Source organism: Delphinapterus leucas, chromosome X (genome assembly GCF_059928025.1).
Source record: "Delphinapterus leucas isolate spDelLeu-1000000601 "Yukka" chromosome X, BTC_Dleu_Yukka2, whole genome shotgun sequence".
Classification (NCBI taxonomy): domain Eukaryota; kingdom Metazoa; phylum Chordata; class Mammalia; order Artiodactyla; family Monodontidae; genus Delphinapterus; species Delphinapterus leucas.
This window is the reverse complement of record NC_143150.1, coordinates 104,456,612-104,476,766: the sequence shown is the minus strand read 5'-3', so window position 1 is coordinate 104,476,766 and position 20,155 is coordinate 104,456,612. Positions and strand designations below refer to the sequence as shown.

The window sequence follows — 20,155 nt, the reverse complement described above, 5'->3', positions numbered from 1 at the left end:
AAAGATGTGAAAAGATAATAATGGGAGGTTTGCCTCTGAGGTGAGCCAAACTGACCCCAATCCCTGCCCTTACCCATCTGACAAAGTTCTGTCGAAATTCAAATAACACCATTCATGTAAAGTACTTAATGAACTTTAAACCAAAATACTAAGTTACAGTTCCATACTTAATATTATAGATAAAAGGAGCCCTTGTCTGTGTTATCAGTCTGTGCTATTTAATTACGATCCTTAGCAGACTTACTATTAGGTATCACCTTAAACACTATAACACTCATCGGATGATGGTTTTGAAACGTTCTTTTAGCCTGATATACTAACAATTACTACTATTATTTAAACATTTCCTTAATGTGATTGTCTTCAGGCTCTTAACGAACACACAGAAAACTACAATTAGAAATTCAAAGTGAAGCACAATTTAATGTAGAAAACATCACAAACCCTATTAGATAATTATAGTATCTCCTCTGGAAATTGTGGTGAAACCATTTTATAGCTTAAGAAAGGGGAAATTGAGCTATGCTTATATGTTTTCAAATGAATGTTTGCTTGTTTGTTTGTTTGTGATAGGTAAGAAGTGGATTTATTTAGAGAGAAACACCCTCCACAGACAGAGTGTGGGCCATCTCAGAAGGTGAGAGTGGACTTAGGAGAAACATACTCCACAGACAGAGTGTGGGCCATCTCAGATGGTGAGAAATGCACCAGGGTATGGGGTTGTCAGTTTTTATAGGAGTGGGTAATTTCATAGGCTAATGAGTGGGAGGAGTATTCCAGCTTTTTAGGAAGGGGCGGGGATTTCCAGGAATTGGGCCACCACCCAATTTTTTGATCCTTATTGTTTTGGAACTGTCATGGCACCTGTGAGTGTGTTATTTAGCTTGCTGATGTGAGCATATACTGAGGCTCAAGGTCTAGTGGAAAAAGTCGACTTGTCTGCCATCTTGGACCCATCAAATTAATGTTCTGATATAACATTTTTGGTAATTTCAATATTAATAAAGGAAAACGATTTATTGAAACCAGGGGTTTTTTTGTAATATCTGACTGATAAGGAGACTATATATTTGAATCAAGAACATTATTTTACAAAAAGAATTAAAAATGAAGTCTAATTGTAAATAGATAAAAACAAGTAAGCACATTTTTAGGTATAAAAATGTTCTAGATTGTCCTGAAGTCCCATAATCTCACTCAAAAGATGAAAATCTTTTGCTCTAAAGTATGCAGATCAGTTAAAAAATTAAAATAAAATCTTAGGAATCCGGATTAATTAATAATCAATACTATTGATACAGTAGCAAGATTCTTTACCATATTTAGTTGCTAAAATTCTCTAAAATTTTATTTTATGTCATTTTGTGTTTAAATATAAAAATAAATCTTAAGGAAGGTTACATTGTATATTTTTTAAATCTAAATAAATAAAATTTTGGAAATTCTCCTTCTCAGTATAACACAGCTACCAGAAACATAAGTACATCACTAGGTACCCTATCTAGTCTCCCATTTACTCTCATTAAAGTTCTAGGATGTGAATAATTTGTTGAGACTAAGGCTGTGATACTAATCTTATATACTGACAATAAGCTTCATAAAGATTCTACCTGTGAAAAATTTCTCCAGTAAGAGGAGGACCTCTCCACCATCCAACACTTTATCACACTATTCCCCATACTTATCCAATCAATTGATTTTGATATAGGAGCAACAAATTAATGTTAGTTAAAAAAAAACAGTTAAAGGCCCGCGTACTGCAAAAAAAAAAGTTAAAGAGATAAATCAGTCAAAATTATATCAAAATTCCATGTCAAAGTCCCAAAAATACATTTTTTAGATAACACTCTCTGTTAGTAGCACTGTAGCCTCCCAATTTAGTCTATTATGATCATGAAGATCCTTTACATTCTTCTAAAAGAACTGGGACACCTATAAGGAAAATGTTCATGTATAGCTTTAATGTATGCAAATAATTTACGCAATATCTTTTTTGATTTAAATCCAAACAAATTAATAATAATCTCTTACTGAATATCCCTGCATATTATTCAAATATAAATCATTCTACTGCAAAATTCACAACATAGTTGATACTAAAACTTACAGTATATTTAATATTAACTGTATTTTAATATTCTTCATATAACACTTTGCATTTGATAAAATGCAGCCAAAACAAAAATTATCTTCTAACTGATCATAACGTCTATGTAATCGTGCAAAACTAAATGTGCTACGAGAAACAGTGTTTTCAGGACATGCAACTGATTTTTAACACAACCTTGCAACATCGAATGAAAGCCATTTCTTCTACATTGGCAACATGGTAACCTCTGCATTTTTAACCATTTTAAGACCCTACTCCACTCCCTGTTTCTCAGCACCTTTCTTAAATTCATTCAAGAAATGCCTTGAGGACTAACAGATTTTGTTTTCTGCATTTCTTAAGTGGTGCTAAAAATTTATGCTTTCAGTAGCTATTTAAAAATGGGCAAAAGTGATTTGAAAATATGTTTGATATACCATTTGTGGTCAAAACTGAGGTAAAATATAAGCAGTGAGGAATTTTTTTGCATGTCTTAGAGTTTCATTCTGAAGGAAAAATTAAGAGTTCCAAAATCATTCTAGATACTTTAAAACATGCTCTAATCTTATGGCAAATTATTCTAAGTAGAAAATTCAGTTTCCTGTGTGTGTGTTTGTGTGTATTCACATATATAAAACATAGTTTATGAAATGCTTTCTTTAAAATATAATAGCTAGGGGCTTCCCTGGTGGTGCAGTGGTTGAGAGTCCGCCTGCCGATGCAGGCGACACAGGTTCGTGCCCCGGTCCGGGAAGATCCCACATGCCGCAGAGCGGCTGGGCCCGTGAGCCGTGGCCACTGAGCCTGCGCGTCCGGCGCCTGTGCTCCACAACGGGAGAGGCCACAGCAGTGAGACGCCCGCATACCGCAAAAAAAAAAAAAAAAATATATATATATATATATATATATAAAATAGCTATATTTATGCTCATCTCCATGCATACTTTTAAACTATGAATATATGTTAAAAGTTGTTGTCATGGGAAAACATACATAGAATGTATATATATTTGTATTACTTGCATAACATTATAACATCGTACAAGAATGATCTGCCTTTATCTTAATTTTTAAGGATAAGATATGTGGTAAAATGAATAGACATTTACATGAGGTCATAAATGAAGTACCATGATTCAGCTGTCATTTTCCTTTCTATAAACAAAAGAACAAGAATGTGTATGTTTTATATGGTTATGAGTTTTATTACAACTCCACAGCCACACTTGAGAAAGGAAATTCTGAACTTGTAAATTTAAGAGCTTTACTGAGATAACTGTTGGGAAATCTGGTTCAGAGAAACCTCAATTTGTCTTTCAACTTCATGAACCACATCAGTAAACTCTAGATTTTGGCTCTATGTTGGTGGAGCAATTGTAATATAGGGTTGGGGGGGGCCCTCTGAAATATACCTGGAGAGGTACTCCAGGCACATATTGTGCATCTGGCTTAACTCACAATTTGCTCAAACAATCACATAAAATAAATACTATGCAATTTCTTCTGTGAAAGACAAAACAAAAAGGAACAAAATATAAGTTTGAATCTTGGAGTCTACTTTTTAGTAATTATGTAAATTGTTTGATTAAATGGAGCAGAGCAGAAGTATCTATGCTCTAGTTATAGCCCAATTTTGAACCTAATCACATATCACTTAGACCAAATCTTTATTAGCATAACAAATGAGAAGCATAAAATTTGATCAATATAGTCAACCAATGAGGAATGTCTCACATCGCACCCCTACCCCTTACTGTGCTTTGCTTTCTACAGAAATTATAATTTTCCTTCAGAAGTATTATTATCTTCTGACCAAAATTACCAATGTCATTATCTCAATTACTGCCTTAATTTTGCTTTGCTAAACAGAATTTAATCAATTAATATTTATTACAGACCTAGCATATGTCCTGATTTTTCTTCATGCTTCCAAAATTTAAAGCTATAAGGGAAATAATCTAGAAAATTATGTTATCACTAATCATATGATCATTTTAACCCTGTATGTAATTTCATCACAAAAAATCATTACCTTCATTTCTAAATTTTAACTTCTTTTTGAATAATTCAGTTTATGCTACTATCAGATAATCTGAGTTAAGGTACACTTGATATTTGATTATGAAATGAGGACATTTAAAAGTAGAGATTATTTAAAAGTATAGATTTTACATCACTTTATAAAAATGAAAAAGTGATAATGCAGTTCCTAGGGGGAAATTATATAATAGTATAAGGATATTTTTTTAGATCATATAATTTTATTTAACATGAATATGCCATTGTCAAACTCATCAGTTAAACCATCCAGCAAACATGCATCTAAAAAACAACCTTGGGGCTTCCCTGGTGGCGCAGTGGTTGAGAGTCCGCCTGCTGATGCAGGGGACACGGGCTCGTGCCCCGGTCCGGGAAGATCCCACATGCCGCGGAGCAGCTGGGCCCGTGAGCCATGGCCGCTGAGCCTGCGCGTCCGGAGCCTGTGCTCCATAATGGGAGAGGCCACAACAGTGAGAGGCCCGCGAACCGCAAAAAAAAAAAATTTTTTAATTAAAAAAAAAATAAAAAGCAATCTTTTTTGTATTTTTCATCTTCTATATATTCATTAACTTGTTAACCCAATCCTCAGCTGTCATATTTGCTTGTTTTTATTTTTAACCAAATACAGTCATGGGGCTCATTAGAAGAAGAAAATGAATTGATTTCCTAGGAAGATCACTGAATTTTTAATGCCAACATGGCAATTAAGGCAAAAAATAATTCATACACAGAATTTATGCCCCAGAATGCAGGCAGGTACTGGAAAAAGCTGACATGCATAACAAAAACATTTGTTACATTTGCTTATGATATTCTTGTAAACATATCCTTTGAAAAATAAAATAAACCTTGTTTAGAAATAGCATTACCCCTGATTTTCACAAATTACTTACACCTACTTATACTTATAGAAATGAATATAATAGTATAACAATGACAACTGAAAAGTCTGTTTACAATTGACGTCAGTAACATTTTGTTCAGACAGCTTTTGAGGTACCAAGTGTTAGCAAAAATTAATTTTAATTCATTATTTAAAAATATGTTTTGCTAGCTTTGTACTTTTACCTCACTCAGAAGTAGGTGAAGTTAAAAAAAAAAAAAACCAGAAATTCCCCTGAGGAGACATTTTCTTTTAAACATGGTAAAACATGAAAAGCAACATAGAAAATAAATACATTATTAGCAAACAGGTATGGAAAAAATATACTGCAAAATTATTTTAAATCAGATTATAATCACTTTACGTATATTATATGATTGCTTACATTTCCAATTATTTCTGCAAATCTTGTTTTCTTAAATCATTTGGACAAATGCTAGCAGGATTTGCACTAAAACTGATTTCTCAGCAGCAGATTGATACAATATTCTACCACAAGCCATTTTCTTCCATTGGACTCAAAGTTGAATTTCCTCTAATAATTTGCTTAGCATTAAGAAAGAATAATAAAAGCTCACAAACTCACTTTAAATTTTCATTCAGGTAGGGCTTGTCTGATATAATTCTGCTGATAAACATGAACCTATGTGTTTATCAAATCCCTAAGAAGATTATCTAAATCAACTCTGTGTAATTACCATTCAGCATCTGTTCCACCAGGGCCTGAGCTGATCTGCTGGCATCTTGCAGTTTTCTGAACTTCTCGGCTTTTTCTCGCTCTATGGCCTGCAGCATGATAGCAAAGGTGAGTATTCAATAAAAGGATTGTGAAACTATACAGTAATTATAACTTCTACTTGCCCTTTCAAGCCTTAAGATATTTCACTCTGTCAGCTTATCATGTGAATCTAAAGATTTTTTTCTCAAGTTCTTGGCACTAGAAGCATCAAAATGGCAATGAATCACAAGCCATTTTCATACTGAATTGTTATTCTTTGTAATAAGATGTCTACTCTTAACTTTTTTTACATAATAGTTTCTGAGGCATTATAAGTTAAGACTGCCCCCCCAAAAAAGAACCAAAAATGGCAAATCATAACAATGAAATGATAAAGTGTCAGATAATTAAAATGGAATTTATCTTTTAAAAATACAACACTGATAATGCTCCTAACATAAGTATATAGTCTTTATTAAAAATCAAACAGAAAATCCAGTAAGTATATACAATAGGAAGAAACTATACTAGCATAAATAATTTACCAAAAAAAACCCCATATTTATCTAAGTACAAGACTGTGGGTTAATTTCTCTCTCTAGGATTGTCAAAGTACTCCCATTTCAAGGAAAATTAGATTCAGTTTCATAAAGCTTTCTAAATTCCTTTGTTCATTTCTCCTAACCAGAGTTAACTTTTGAACAACAAAAACACAATTACTTAACAAAATGTAGCATGTGATACTGCTGAGTTTAGCTAATAATGTCTCTACAGAGACAACAATTTTAAGCTATGATTCAGTAGAACTATATTACTATAGTCATTAAAACCTGTGGCTATAACAATATGTTATATGTCCTAAACCTAACAACCTGCAGAAAAAGCAAGCTATAATGTATTTAGCATATAGTGAGACAATATTTTTGTGATTTAATAGTGGCATTATACAAAGATTTCACTTGAGTTTGTGGCAGGAGGTTATTCTACATCAGACTGTTTTTTAGAACTTTTAGATCTATAGGCATTTAAACAAATATTCCAAAGTTTAATATTGGAGTACAGGTGGGAGGCATATAATTGATACATGCACACTCTGTGGAGCATGTTCAGTAGAACTTTCTGCAAGGATGGACATATTCTGTATCTGCACTGTCCAATACATCCCACTAGCCACGCGTGGGTACTGAGTGCTCAAAACATGGCAAGTATGACTGGGGATATTAATTTTTAATTTAATTTAATCTAATTTAACTTAAATTTTAAAAGCTACAATGTGTCAAGTGTCAATTGTAATTGCACAGTGCAGATCTAGTGTCTTCCCTCTGAAAGCAAAGAGTTAAAGACAGACAGATAAGATATGTAGACATAAATATAGATATATACAATATGGCAACATCACAAACACTGTCAGAGAAATAAGTAATCATCTTGACTGGACTATTCCCCGAGCACACCAAATGCTGGGAACGCTCATAAAATAATCCATATATTTTTAAATATTTAAAAAGATTCTCCAATTTAAAGAAGTAGTCACAAGTGAACAGAGAGCTCTTTAAATTTATTTTAAAAGGAGTTCATGAACTAGAATTACTGGATTTAAGGTCAAAGAGTGCAAAATGCTAAAAGAGCCTATAGACAATACAATACATCCAATCAGGAAAAACTGTAATATACAAGAAAACAAATTAAAATTTAGCACAATAAATGAAATAAAACACTATAAAAGGACAGCCTTTTTTTAAAAGTATTTATAGACTAGCTGGAATATATACGTTTTAAATTATGCCATCAAGGGCAGCAAATGAGAACTCAGTTTCACCTCATCAGTAGCAAAACTCCAAAGGTAATAGAAACATTTTACTATCTTGGATTCTACTTGAAAATTTCCAAGTACACAGACTATGGTGCTTGGGGATTATATGCTCCCAGGATGCCACATCAATTAGCAGGTGAAACTTCTGGGTTATCTTGAAAGTGAGCTTCACAAAGACATTACTGAATTGTTTACACAAGTGTGTACAGAACCAAGGTAAGTTCTAGCTTGCTACTTGAACTGAAAAGTCCATGAAAATAAAGTAGCCACAATATACTGTTAAAGGTAAGAACCTAGACGAAGCTCCAAAATTCACATTCTTAATTCTCAACTTTGGTCTTCTAAATTCTCTGTCCTTAGCATCTAGTTGGCACACGTTTCCCAGTACTTTAAATTTGTTCTCCATTAAAAGGTAAACGCTATTTGCAAAGGACTCTGAGCATTTAGAAGAGAAAAATAAGCACATTCTAAGTAAATATAAAATATTCAAATATTTACAACTACCAAGAGCTACAGCGGGATGTGGGGCACCTCAAATTTTAACTATATCAGCTCAAAAAAAAGAGAAAATAAGAAAAATACTTGTACTACAACAAAATGACAACAAGAACAATGAGAACTGGTGTTCTTTGAGTTAAACAGTTTTAGAATTATCCTTTTCTAACACAGTGGCTTCTATTTTATCTACATTGAGTTTTGTTTTGTTTTTTATATGAAATTATATGAAGAGTAGTATCAGAACACCATCTTGTCTTTATAAATGATGAAAAGATTATCAATGGCCTCCTTAATGTCATGATCATAATCTCTTTATTCTAAGCATCTAATGGAATAATCAATTAGTATTACTAACAGAGAGACAAACATAATTGAATATCTCAGGGGTAATATTTGAGCTTAAATACCTTGTTTGGTTAGCCACATTATTCCAATTATTCTAATTTATATAACAACAATAACCACCATCATCACCACAACAAAACAGTAATCTCTGGAGTAGGTACTATTATTCTCCCAATTTGACAGAGGAGGAAAGCGAGGCACAGAGAGGTCTGTGAAAGATTTGAAAACACTGACATAACCATGATAAAAATGGAATGCCTTACACTGTGTACCAAATTACTGTGTATTACATGATTTCATATGTATTTCATAATAATTCTGTGAGATAGAATCAGCATTATTTTATCCTATTTTACACAAGAGAAAATTGAGCGCAAATAAGATTAAGTCATATATCCAAGATCATAGAAGTAGAGGCAATTTCCTGGTGGTCCAGTAGTTAAGATACTGCACTTCCATTGCAAGGGGCATGCATTCAATCCCTGGTCCTGGTCGGGGAACTAAGATCCCGCAAGCCACACGGTGTGGCCAAAAAAAGAATCATAGAAGTAGAAAGTTTTAGACGAATATTAGAACCCTGATGATCTAGTTACAAGTTAAGCTCTCTTTCAAACATACTCTGCTGCTTCTAGGGGTATTTCAATGAAGATGAATCAAACAGATTTGAACATATCTTATTACTCACAGTAAAAGTAACCTGATAGTTTGGATGTAGTCAGGGATGGTATTCAAAATATTTACCCATTAATGCAGCATGGGCACCAAGGTATCAGAAGGAATGCCTGGTCACTTGGTATGGACACCGACAGTCTATAGGCTCATTGGCAACTGTGTACAGCTCAATTACTGTACCCCATTGCCGATGTATACTACTTGCAAACTGAGTAACTGCTGCATAAATAGAGATACAGGTCTGAGAAAGAAGCAGTTAGTAGCCTCCGCATATTTGTCAATGTTTAGATGATACCTGGGTTCTGATAAGCAACAGCATTTTAAAGAGGAATATTGGAAAATTAAGAGAAAAACTGACATAAATGTGCCTTGAGGAGTATGAACAAGACAGTGAAGAGCCCAGAAAATTTCATTTCAGACACATCTCTAGATAGTTGATTACAAATGAGAAAATTTAGGGTAGCAAGGAGACAGGAAAGAAGGTAATGAAAAGTTTTGGAGTCACTCTGTTCTCAGGTGGTTCGAATTCTGTCCCCACTGCTTACCTGCTGTTTGACACTCAGAAAGTGTCAATGGCTGATTCTCAGTCCTCAGCTTATTTATCACCATAATTTGATTCAGAGGATTCCCCTTCTTGGGAATATTGATTTGGCTTCCTAGACTACAAACACATAACTTCCTCTGACCTCAAAGACTGCCTTTACTCAGTCTCCCATGCTGGTTCCTCCTCATCTCCCCGACCTCTAAATATAGTGTGTTCTAGGCCTCGATCTATATTTCCATTTGTTCAGGCCAACAGCTTCGAATCCTTCTTGACTCTTTATCTCAAACCCCACAGGCAATCCATCAGAAAATCCTATGGGTTCTTACCTCAAAAGACATCCAGAAAGCAATGTTATAACTGTGCTCACTACTACCACACTGGTCAAAAGGCCCCCATCATCTCTCGTGAGTCTAGATGTTTCAAAATAGCGTACTAAATGGTATCCCTGGTTCCTGTTTTTGCTCCCTAATGATACATTCTCAACACAGCTGACAAAGAAAGCCAGCTCAACTCTCCAAAAGCTTCCCTTCTCACTCTGAGTAAAAGCTCAAAGCCTAACCATGGCTTCACCTGACTTTAATCTCCTTAGCCTCTCTGACTTCTGCTACTAAACACCTTGATATTTCAGCCCCAGACACACTCTGTTTTTCTCTGACACTCTAGGCACACTCCTACCTCCTCGGGCTATGCATTTATTCTTCTCTCTGCCTTAAATGGTACTACCTCAGGTATTTGTAGATTCCTCATTAGATCTTTACTTAAATGGCACTTTCTCAGTGAGGCCTTGTACTGCCACTTTATCTACACACACACACACACACACACACACACACACACACACACACACACACACACACACACACACACACACACACACACCCCTTAGCTCTCATTCCCCTTTCATTTTCATCTTTGGCATTTATCACTAACATTCTATACATTTTACATATTAATCTGCTTAATTTCCACCTTGCCCACAGCAATATAAACGTATAAGGTCACGTATCCTTTTGCATTTCCTTCTTCACGCTATCTGCAGTGCCTAGAATAGTGCCTGGTACATAGTAGATGCATAATAAAGTGAGGTCTATCATAGCATCATGCCTCCATATACAATATTACAGTCTATCCCACTCCACCCACTGTTCAAAAGCTCTACGAAGGTGTACATGTGTAACAATCCTGGTAGTTATACATACAGTGGTCACAGAAACAGCCCATGAGTTTAGGTGCTACAAGCTGAGGAAAGTAAAGTTGGATTCAATGAAAGTCTCCTGGAAACTCCAGATGAGATTGAGAGTTGGGCAAAACTCACTCTCCAACAGGACTGTTATGTAGTCCTGAAAACAGGAATAAACAATGACCCAAATAGAAAACGAGTAGTACCATGTAAAGTTCATTAAGTCAAAACTTAATAGAATCCTGCCTTGGCTGAGGAAGAGAAAACAAAGGGGAAAAAAACCCCAGCATGGTACTTGTAACATTTATTACAGAATAAAGAAAAAATATCATACTGAAAAAAATTAGAGGGAGTATAAACTCCCAACAGCGGTCTACCAAACAAAAGTTCAGGAAACAGTTCTGGCATCTTCACTGAGATATGGACTTCATAAAAAAGCAACATAAAATCATAAGGCTAGAAGACGTTGAATTTAACAGAAATGGAATGAAATACCAAGGCGACAGAGACACTGATCTCATAAGGAAGAAACTAAAGCCGCATTATTATGATCCAAATTAATACTGGAGATTGTAAAATGTAGACTTGATACTGAACAAAAGAGAAGGGAATGTTTCTTGACTATGGTACTAAGCAGCATTCTTTGGACTCAGTAGCAAATAAACAAGTATTCCCATTTGTCAAGTAGAGAGTTATAGTATTTTCAAGTACCCTAATTAAGTTGTTCCTGTATTTCCAGACTGTGCAAAATCTTTGGCTATGCTGACATGTGGGGACGTTTTGTTATCCACTAGGGAATAAGTGTAACAACACTTTACTGGTCTCAGAAACTTGGGGATTACTTTTTTCTCAGATGTTTTTCAAATGTTTCAACATCTTCAGTCTTTCTTCCTCTTCCATGGTTCCAACTCTCTCTACTTATTGATATATATATATATATATACACATATATATATGTATGTATATATATAAAAGCTTCCCCCTTGTTTTCAAGGCCACGAATATTATCTGAATGTTCTTCAACGATGACGCCCATTTTCTTCCATGCATTTCATCTTCAATGTTAGTCCAAATATCTATAGCCAGATTTTAGCTCTCACTACTTTACAGAAACTTATTTCATGAAAGGCTCCAAATATTTTTCCTGCCAGGTACAATGCTTCTTAAAGCATTAAGTACCGATAACTAAAACAACCTCTTTCAAATCACCTTGTTCATGAAAACATATCTGCCCTTGACATTAAGATATTTCTATAATCTTTCTTCCTCTAGAAACTCATTCAGCTTTTCTGTATGTGTGCCTATTTCCTTATGTATCTCTGTTTATCATATATGTATGTGTATGAATACATATGTATAATATGGATATATTTTTAATTGTAAAAGTATATATTTTATAACAGAACGCAGTTTTGAAATTATTTTTTCTCAACAGAGAAAAATACTTTACTCAGTATATATTCCGTATATGATTATATGTTTAGAAGCTACTACTCAAGATTCTAAAGTATCTAGTACACATAAATTCAAGTAAAGGCATGAGTGAACCATTGCATGAGCAATGAATTGTACATTTTCAAATATATAATGGGCTCATGAAAATTCTGAGATCATCAGGAAGTTATGAATTCTAAAGTGTATAACTTCAAGTGCAAAATAAAAGGCAATTCAAATCACTATGCTGGGCACACGAAACTAATATAATATTGTATGTAAATTATAATTAAAAAAATAAGATAATTGATCGAAAAAGGCAATTTAGTTGTATTATTAAAAAAAAGAAACATAAGTTTTAAGCAAAGTATACAGGAAAGAGAAGTTTACTAGTTCTTTAATAAGCTGATTAAAAACTCTCATGACCTCTTGTCCTCCTTCTTTACCGGCATCTCTTAAAGGCCTCTTCTTTTCATGACATCTTTTCTAATTAATATGAAAGTAAGTTCCACATCCCCCAGAGTCCTACTCTGACTATAGAAGCAATTAATTTTCTATTCACTTAAGATTCTATAATGAAGTTTTACCCTTTGACAGAAAAAGTAATTTATTCACTCAAATGTTTATTCAGAAGTTGTTAAATCCTTCATATTGGTAGCAGAGCCTGACTTAAAACGTGCCTGCAGAACTGAAAAAAAATCACTTATTCACATAATCAAACATTAATTGGATTAAATACCAGGCGCCTATGTTACACACTGCATACCCAAACCAAACTAAGCCAAACTAAAAGCGAACGAACAAACAAACAAAACCCAATCAGATTAAGTTCCAGTCCCTAGTTTCTAGAAACCAACAATATAATCAATGTAACAATGGCGAGAAATCAGTTTGGATAAGTAAAAAGGAATTAGGTCATGGTAGTCTGCATAAGGGCAACATGAAGACAGTGACTTTGCCAATGCCTTTCAGTCAAAGGCCACCAGGAACCTGCCTGTAGATGAATAAAGTTAAGTTGATTTACTAGTTGCAACAAGAGACATGGCATATAATAGGGAATTATGGGGGTATGTCTCTAAGAGGATGTTACAAATAGTTTATAGGGTTTGGGCTTGTGTAAGGTGATGTGGGTGGTCAAGGAAGCAAGGCTTTGCCTTTAATTAGACGCTGTAAGGAAGTGGAGGTGATTCTATGATTGGATATCTTAAATCTTCTTATCTAGATGGCAGAAAAAATGTAGAGGCTAAAGCCATGATTAGTAAAGGTGCATAATCTGTCATATTAGTGAAGAGGAGGGATATTTGGTCATTTTGGGTGGTTTGGACAATGTTAGTATTTTTTACTGTATTGAGACATAATTACACAATGGTCACGTTTTTGTCGTGATCCATCATGATTGTGGAGTGGCCCTGTCTGAGGTGAGCATTCGGAGTTGTTTGTCATATGCAACATGAGAACATTACAGACTAGCTGCAAGCACTAGTACAACATCTAGCACCTCCAAGGCCTAACTGCAGTGCCAACCCAGCTCCTGGTCTCAGTGGCTGCTCTTTTCTTTCTCAAATGAATGTAAACAGAGGCATAACAGGATACTGCTTATGTTTTAGTAAGTTCACTCTGGCAGAAGTGATGTGAAAACTTCTAAAGTAATACAACATTAGTGGCAGTGAAGACCAGCTAGGGACTGTCATCTTAAACCAAAGTCAGCCATAATATTAGCTTTAGTCAGGGTTGTGGTGATGGGAATAGAGAAAACTGGACAGTTTCAAGAGCTGTTAAGGGAATGAGATTAAATGAACTTGTCAAAGGGTAGACTTGTGAATGGTAGAAAAAAAAAATCTAGATGACCCAGTTAGCTTTTAGGTTTCTGGATGAGGTTGCTGGAAGAAGAAAAGTAAAAAGAAGGAAGAAAGGAGTGCTGGAGAGAGACTGAAGTTTAAGTTTGCAGGCAAACATTCAATTAAATGTGTCTATTACGCAATTAGATATATTGGACTGGGCTTTAAGGGAGAGACATGAGCTAAAGATACACATTTGGGAGTCATTAGAGAATAGATGCTATTTGAATGGGAAGTAATGAGGATAATCTAGCGAGGAAAACAAGGGAAGAACTGTACAGAATTTCAATATTAAAGGAAAAACAAGATGGAACAAAACGGCAAAAACGTTAAAACGGTAAACAATAGAGAGTGGTATTCCATAATCCAAAGGAGGAAAGAATTTCATGAAGGACTAAGAGGTTAATAGGGTCTAGTCCTGCAGAGAAGTTGAGAAAATAAGGCACACAAATATTCACATATAGGACAGGATGGAAAGATGGAAAAACAGCCTATTTAAAGGCTGACGATAAAGACCCAGAAAATAGGGAGACATTGAAGAAATGGATGTGTGGCTGAATGCAAGCAGGTTCCTGAGGACACAGACAGTGAAGATATTGAATACACACCCCCTGAGATTAGCCCTAATGAGCCAAAACACAGTCTCTTCCACCAAGGCAGAGGGAAATAAAGAGACCGTGAGCACAAATACACATAATTTAAGAGATTATTTTAACTAAAGTAAGAGGGAAAGTCACCTACTGTAAATGGTGGGGAAAAGTTTAAGAGACCTATAAAAACTTGAAATAATAGTTAAGAAAAGTGGAGAAAATTTACTAGAGAAGTATGGAAAGCTTAGGAAGAATTACTGATGAGTCTGTTAAAGTGTGGTTTTTCCGAAATGGAGTAATGTCTGGCAGCGAAACATCTACAGTATTGTTAATGCAAGTGGGTAGGTGAATTGAGGAGAAGAGGGAAATGGAAGCTTTTGGAGACAGCAAGATAGTGCACATGGGCTGAGATTTTTAACGATAAAGGCATAACTTGGGTGGAGGAGACTGTGAACCTGATGCCAAAGTCTTCGAAGAGAAAATAATAGAATAAACTGGTGAATGACAGATGGCCACTTGGCATGAAACACAAGGGAAGAGGTAGTTTTACATTAAGGGTGGTACCTTTGGAAGTGACCCTGAGAAGTGAGTAAACTAGCAATTCTAAAGGAGTGGAGGAGTGAGTCATTAATCTTCGTGGTGATCTTAAGGGTAAAAGTATTGGGTTGGCCAAAAAGTTCGTTCGGGCTTTTCCCCATCTTACAGAAAAACCCGAACATACTTTTTGGCCAACCCAATAAATTCCATATATGAACAAAACGGGTATACAGGAGAGAAAGTCTGTTTTGGAAGAAGGGTTTCCGAGTGCACAGTGAATGAGTGTGAGAAAGCACAAAGAAGAGAAAGTGAGACAGAGGAAAGAGTACAGAAGAGCATAGAGATGAAGATACAAGAAAGGACAGGTGAATAGAGGTTCCTATATTCTCCGTGGCAAGCACAGATAACAGAGATAAGGGAATGGTAGAATTAAGTGGCTTGAAGATTTCCCACAGAACTTGGTGAAAAGTTGATTTGGTATGGGTGTAAGCAAGTGTAAGTCCCAGGAAGAGCCCAAGGCCTATTGACCTTAATGGCTAGTAGGAAAGCTTTTCAGGAGAACATTGTAGAGGTATAAAATCACCTTGGGGTAAGAAGAGCTTGTTTTGTTGGCTTAATTACTAACTTACATTACCATGTGCTCAGTTCAAGAAGTTGAGTAGCTATACCTGTTAAGTCAGCTGGAAATTCTGAACTAACAGAATTAACAGAATGAGTGAAGAACACCTAGGAGTCTGGTAAAGTCTCCCATTGTGTATTGATTCGCCAACATTTACGTACATAGGAATCACCTGTGGATCTTGTTTAACTGCAAATTCTGATTTATCAAGCCTGAAATCAATCCTACAGTTCTAAGAAGCTCACAGATGATGCCAATACTGGTTGTCCAGGAACTACAAAAATGAATTAATACCACTCAAGCTCATGAGATAGGCCTCCCATGTGTTCAAAATAACCTACATAAACTGACAGGTGAAGAAGCAAGAAAATTAATGTATGCCTAAACTGCATATCCATCACCATTACTATGTATTTCTCTCAAGGATTTTTTAAATACATATACCTTATAATTAGCCTGAAGGAAATGTCTAGGTAAAGCATTTCATGTCCTATTTTAGTAGGCAATTAAGAATGATGTTTTTATTTCAGAATATGAGAGTAAAAGTTGATACAGGTGACTCAACGAAGCATCAGAAAACCACTCATACAGTATTGTACATTTTTTTAGCACTTTCAGTCTCTCATTGCTGGACACTATTGATTAAATGGAAATTGGTTCTAGGTAACCATATGATAACAGGAAATTTTTAAATTTATAGTCTGGAAATGCTAGAATTCAATTTTCCTGCTTGATCAAAGCTATTTTAAGACACAGAAATAGGATGGCAAACAGTTAAGTAGATTATTCAGATAGATAAAAAATATTTAATTAGCTAATAAAATGTCTACCCAAGGTGATTCATACTTTCAGTGGTCGAGTATGTCACATGAACTCCGAAACATAATTAGAGTTCATCTTCTCTAAGTAATTTTCTACTTGTAGAATTTCCCTCAAAAATTATAACAAAGAATATACCTTTGAAAAAGTATACTCTGAAATAAGATATTTCGCTATTTTCTACATGTTATCATTCAGTTTAATTTTAAAACTAAAACATTAACAATATAATCATAATTCCCTTTTCTTGAAACTATTTATAATAGTCCGTTATTAAGCTGATAACAGAATACCATAGAAAGCCAATAAGAAATTTAAAATAACTTTCCCATTTATAAACAGTCAACTCTGAGCAATGTTGATGAAATTCTCTCTCCCCCTCAAGCAGCCTAAAAAAACAGAATTTTTTCTCCTAGAAGAAGATTTTTTTGTTCTCCAAAAGTTCCAACCCCACGGCAGGTATTCCCTTGTATCTGTGTTAGTGTTGTATTTGTAAACATCTAATAGATTTTGTAATTCATGAAATCAAATGCTGGAAAGATAAAGCAGAGTGAATCCACACATGTGATCTTCCTATAGCTAAAATTATTTAACATTCAGAATACCTGTTTCTTTAGCCTGTCCACTGCAGAATATTCACTCTGCCTGTGAGAAATTTCCTCACAAACTATTGCCAATTATATACCAAAAATGGATGTTTATAAGTCGAAGTTGAAAAATCAAAGCCTTGATAATGTCCCTGAAGATGAAACAGCTCTTATTAAATTAATAAAAATCCCTATTGCAAAGGATGAAACTATAATGTCTCAGTAGGAAATAAAACCAGCAAACAATCTTCTATAAAAAAATACTGAAAAAGGCCGGGCATCTTTTAGTTATGTTAATGTAATACATACATATCCAGAAAATGCAAATATGTTATAACTTATGACAATTATTAATGATTTTGAAGTATAACATTTTGATGACAGTGAGAGCACAAACAGGGTATTTAGTATTCCTAAGGGTCGGGTCTATTCTATTCCATTCTGTTCTGCAAGCCTGCTAAAATATCAGCCTTCAGGTGAAAGAACAATATATGAAGGGAAATCAATATGAGTTCATGTTACAAAGTTGTTAATTTACAGCTAAGTAATATAAAAGTTAAAGAAGGTTTACAAAAAGTATTCCTCATTAGTCACAGCAGAATCATTAAACATTTCTCTATGCTAAACTTTGATTCTACTTGATATGTAAAATATATTTCAAAGATATCTTTAAAAGCATTATATCATATCACTTTAATCTTTTCAACTTTAAGAGAATAAGAGTTCAGAGCATAGAGTTTACAAGCAGCAAAACTTAGCAAAATACATAAAAAATAATGCATAACCTACATTGACTTTTTCTTTAAGGTCTGAGAAGTTGCCTTCCTTCCGATAGATTGCAAATTCAGGACTCTGCAACACAGCTTCTGAACGAGTAATCCAACTGTGAAGTTCAGTTATATCGACATCCAACCTAAGACAGGGAAGAATAAGGGTCATTATTTCTTGATTATCTCTTTCTTCTATATGGGAAAAAAAAGCAATCTATCAACATTTACCATTTTTTTCCCAACCTGAAACTTCTGCCTGATGCCCCTATTACTCTTAACAGCATTACTATTTCCCTAGTCAGGATGGCTCAAAATTTGGAGTCAGCTTTGATCCAGTCTCATGATCACAGAGGTCATTTTATTCTTCTCAATGTAGCAATGACTTCTACAGTATCTTCTATAAGTTATTCCTCAGCCTTTGTTTGAATGTCTGCATGATTGAAAAGTTAGTACTTTCCAAGATAACTCTCTTTCTTTTTGGAATGTACTTAGAGTAAACAAAAAATTCCTTTTGGTGGCCCCCATTAAACCATACCTCGGATACTCATGCCCTTCGTGTTGTCTCCAACCATATTGACGCTGTGTTTGGTCATATGACTTGCTATAGCAAATGGGAGGGATATTAGTACGTGTAACGCAAGCATGGGCTTGATAAGTGCTTGCACCTTGGATCTTGTTCTCGTAGAACACACACTCTGAGAAGGCAAGTGTTATATAAGACTTTGAAGGATCCTAAAGTGCTTTACAAAAGCTCAGGCTTGCCAGGTGGAAAGACCACGTGAAAGAGCATGCAGCACCAGGCAAGTGAATAAAGCCTTCTTTGACCTTCTGACCCAACTCAAACACCAGCTGAATACAACCAAGTGAGTGCTCTAGCTGACTCCACTCAGAGCCACGGAACTGCCCAAAGAGCCCTGCCCACACTGCAAAATTGTGAGAGATGATAAATAAATAAATAAACCATTACATTCTGAGGTGGGTTGTTATGCTGCAATAGATACGTGATCACCCACACTGTTATTCCCATTCTTTTATTGCAGAGATCTATGGAGCTACTGGGAATAAACTATTAACTCTGATGAGGTGATTCAGGTCTACTTAAAGCAAATATTTTCAAGGGAGTAAGGTGAGTTGCAAGGGTGGAGAATGTCTATGAATCACTTGAAATTTCAGGCACAATTCTGAATGTGTGTGCATTTTTCTTGAGAAAGAACCTATAGATTTTATCAGCATCTGTAAAGAATCTATGATAACGGGAATTTAGAGATCATCTAATCCAATTGTTTATTAAACAAAACAAACAGGCAAACAAATGAAAGTTATCCAGAAAAATCAATGACTTACTCAATTTTCATAGGAAATCTGTGGAGTAGACCAAAAATACAAATACAAGATTTAAGACACCAAGTAATGTACTGTAATCACCATACTGTAGCTTCTTTTCCAATACAACCCTCAAATAGTTGAAATCAACTCTTTAAATCCACTAGAAGATATCTGATGGTCAGCCTACCCTACTCCTAGTTACTTCAATGGATGTTCCATGGTTTGTCAGTATCTTACTTTCCTTAAAATTTGGTTCCTAAAAAGATCGTATCAATGGTGTTTAGTATAATCAGGAAAGGATAGACAATTATCTTCTTTATGAGTACTTTCATTGAGGTAGCCTATGAGCTCAATCAACTCAAATTTCAGGGCTTTAAATCATATAAACCTGGTAGAATTTTTCATGTTAGTTGCAGGCTATTGTTTTAAAATTAAACTGATAAAGAGTTTCACAGAACACAAAACACTTCCAAAAGCCTTTTGTTTTCTTACAAAAATCAGTGGTAATGTACTACCAATCTCTCTGCTCATATGAGGAGATGGAGGCTCAGAGAAATTAAGTCAATTGCTCTCAGACTGTTAGTACCATACGGACGAAACTTAATTCATCTTGTTCACCATTATATCCTTCACCTCAAAGAGGACCTGATTCATAGTAATAAATATTTACTAAGTTTTTATTTACCAAGGCTACCCAACTGGAAATAGAAGAAACAGAGATCTGAATTCAGAGATTTTTTATTCTAAATTCCACATCATTAAATGTCAATCCCTTATTTCATTTGCATATGGATTATAAATATTTATGGTGTTTTATTTTATCATACATGGTGGTTATCTTTCCTACATTTGT

The 20,155-nt window shown here is 34.8% G+C and overlaps 1 protein-coding gene across 1 annotated transcript in view; it reads right to left on the bottom strand.

The window, feature by feature from the left end:
- The window catches only part of LOC149744371 (dystrophin-like), a 108,782-nt gene extending 90,577 nt beyond the window's left edge, over window positions 1-18,205 (bottom strand). The window contains exons 1-2 of the mRNA XM_089904646.1: window positions 17,996-18,205; window positions 5,711-5,798 (exon numbers count right to left, since the gene is read on the bottom strand). Of these exons, the coding sequence (XP_089760772.1) occupies window positions 5,711-5,798; window positions 17,996-18,145 (238 nt within the window). The 5' untranslated portion in view covers window positions 18,146-18,205. The remainder of the gene's footprint in view (window positions 1-5,710; window positions 5,799-17,995) is intronic.
- Between the last annotated feature and the right edge of the window lie 1,950 nt (window positions 18,206-20,155).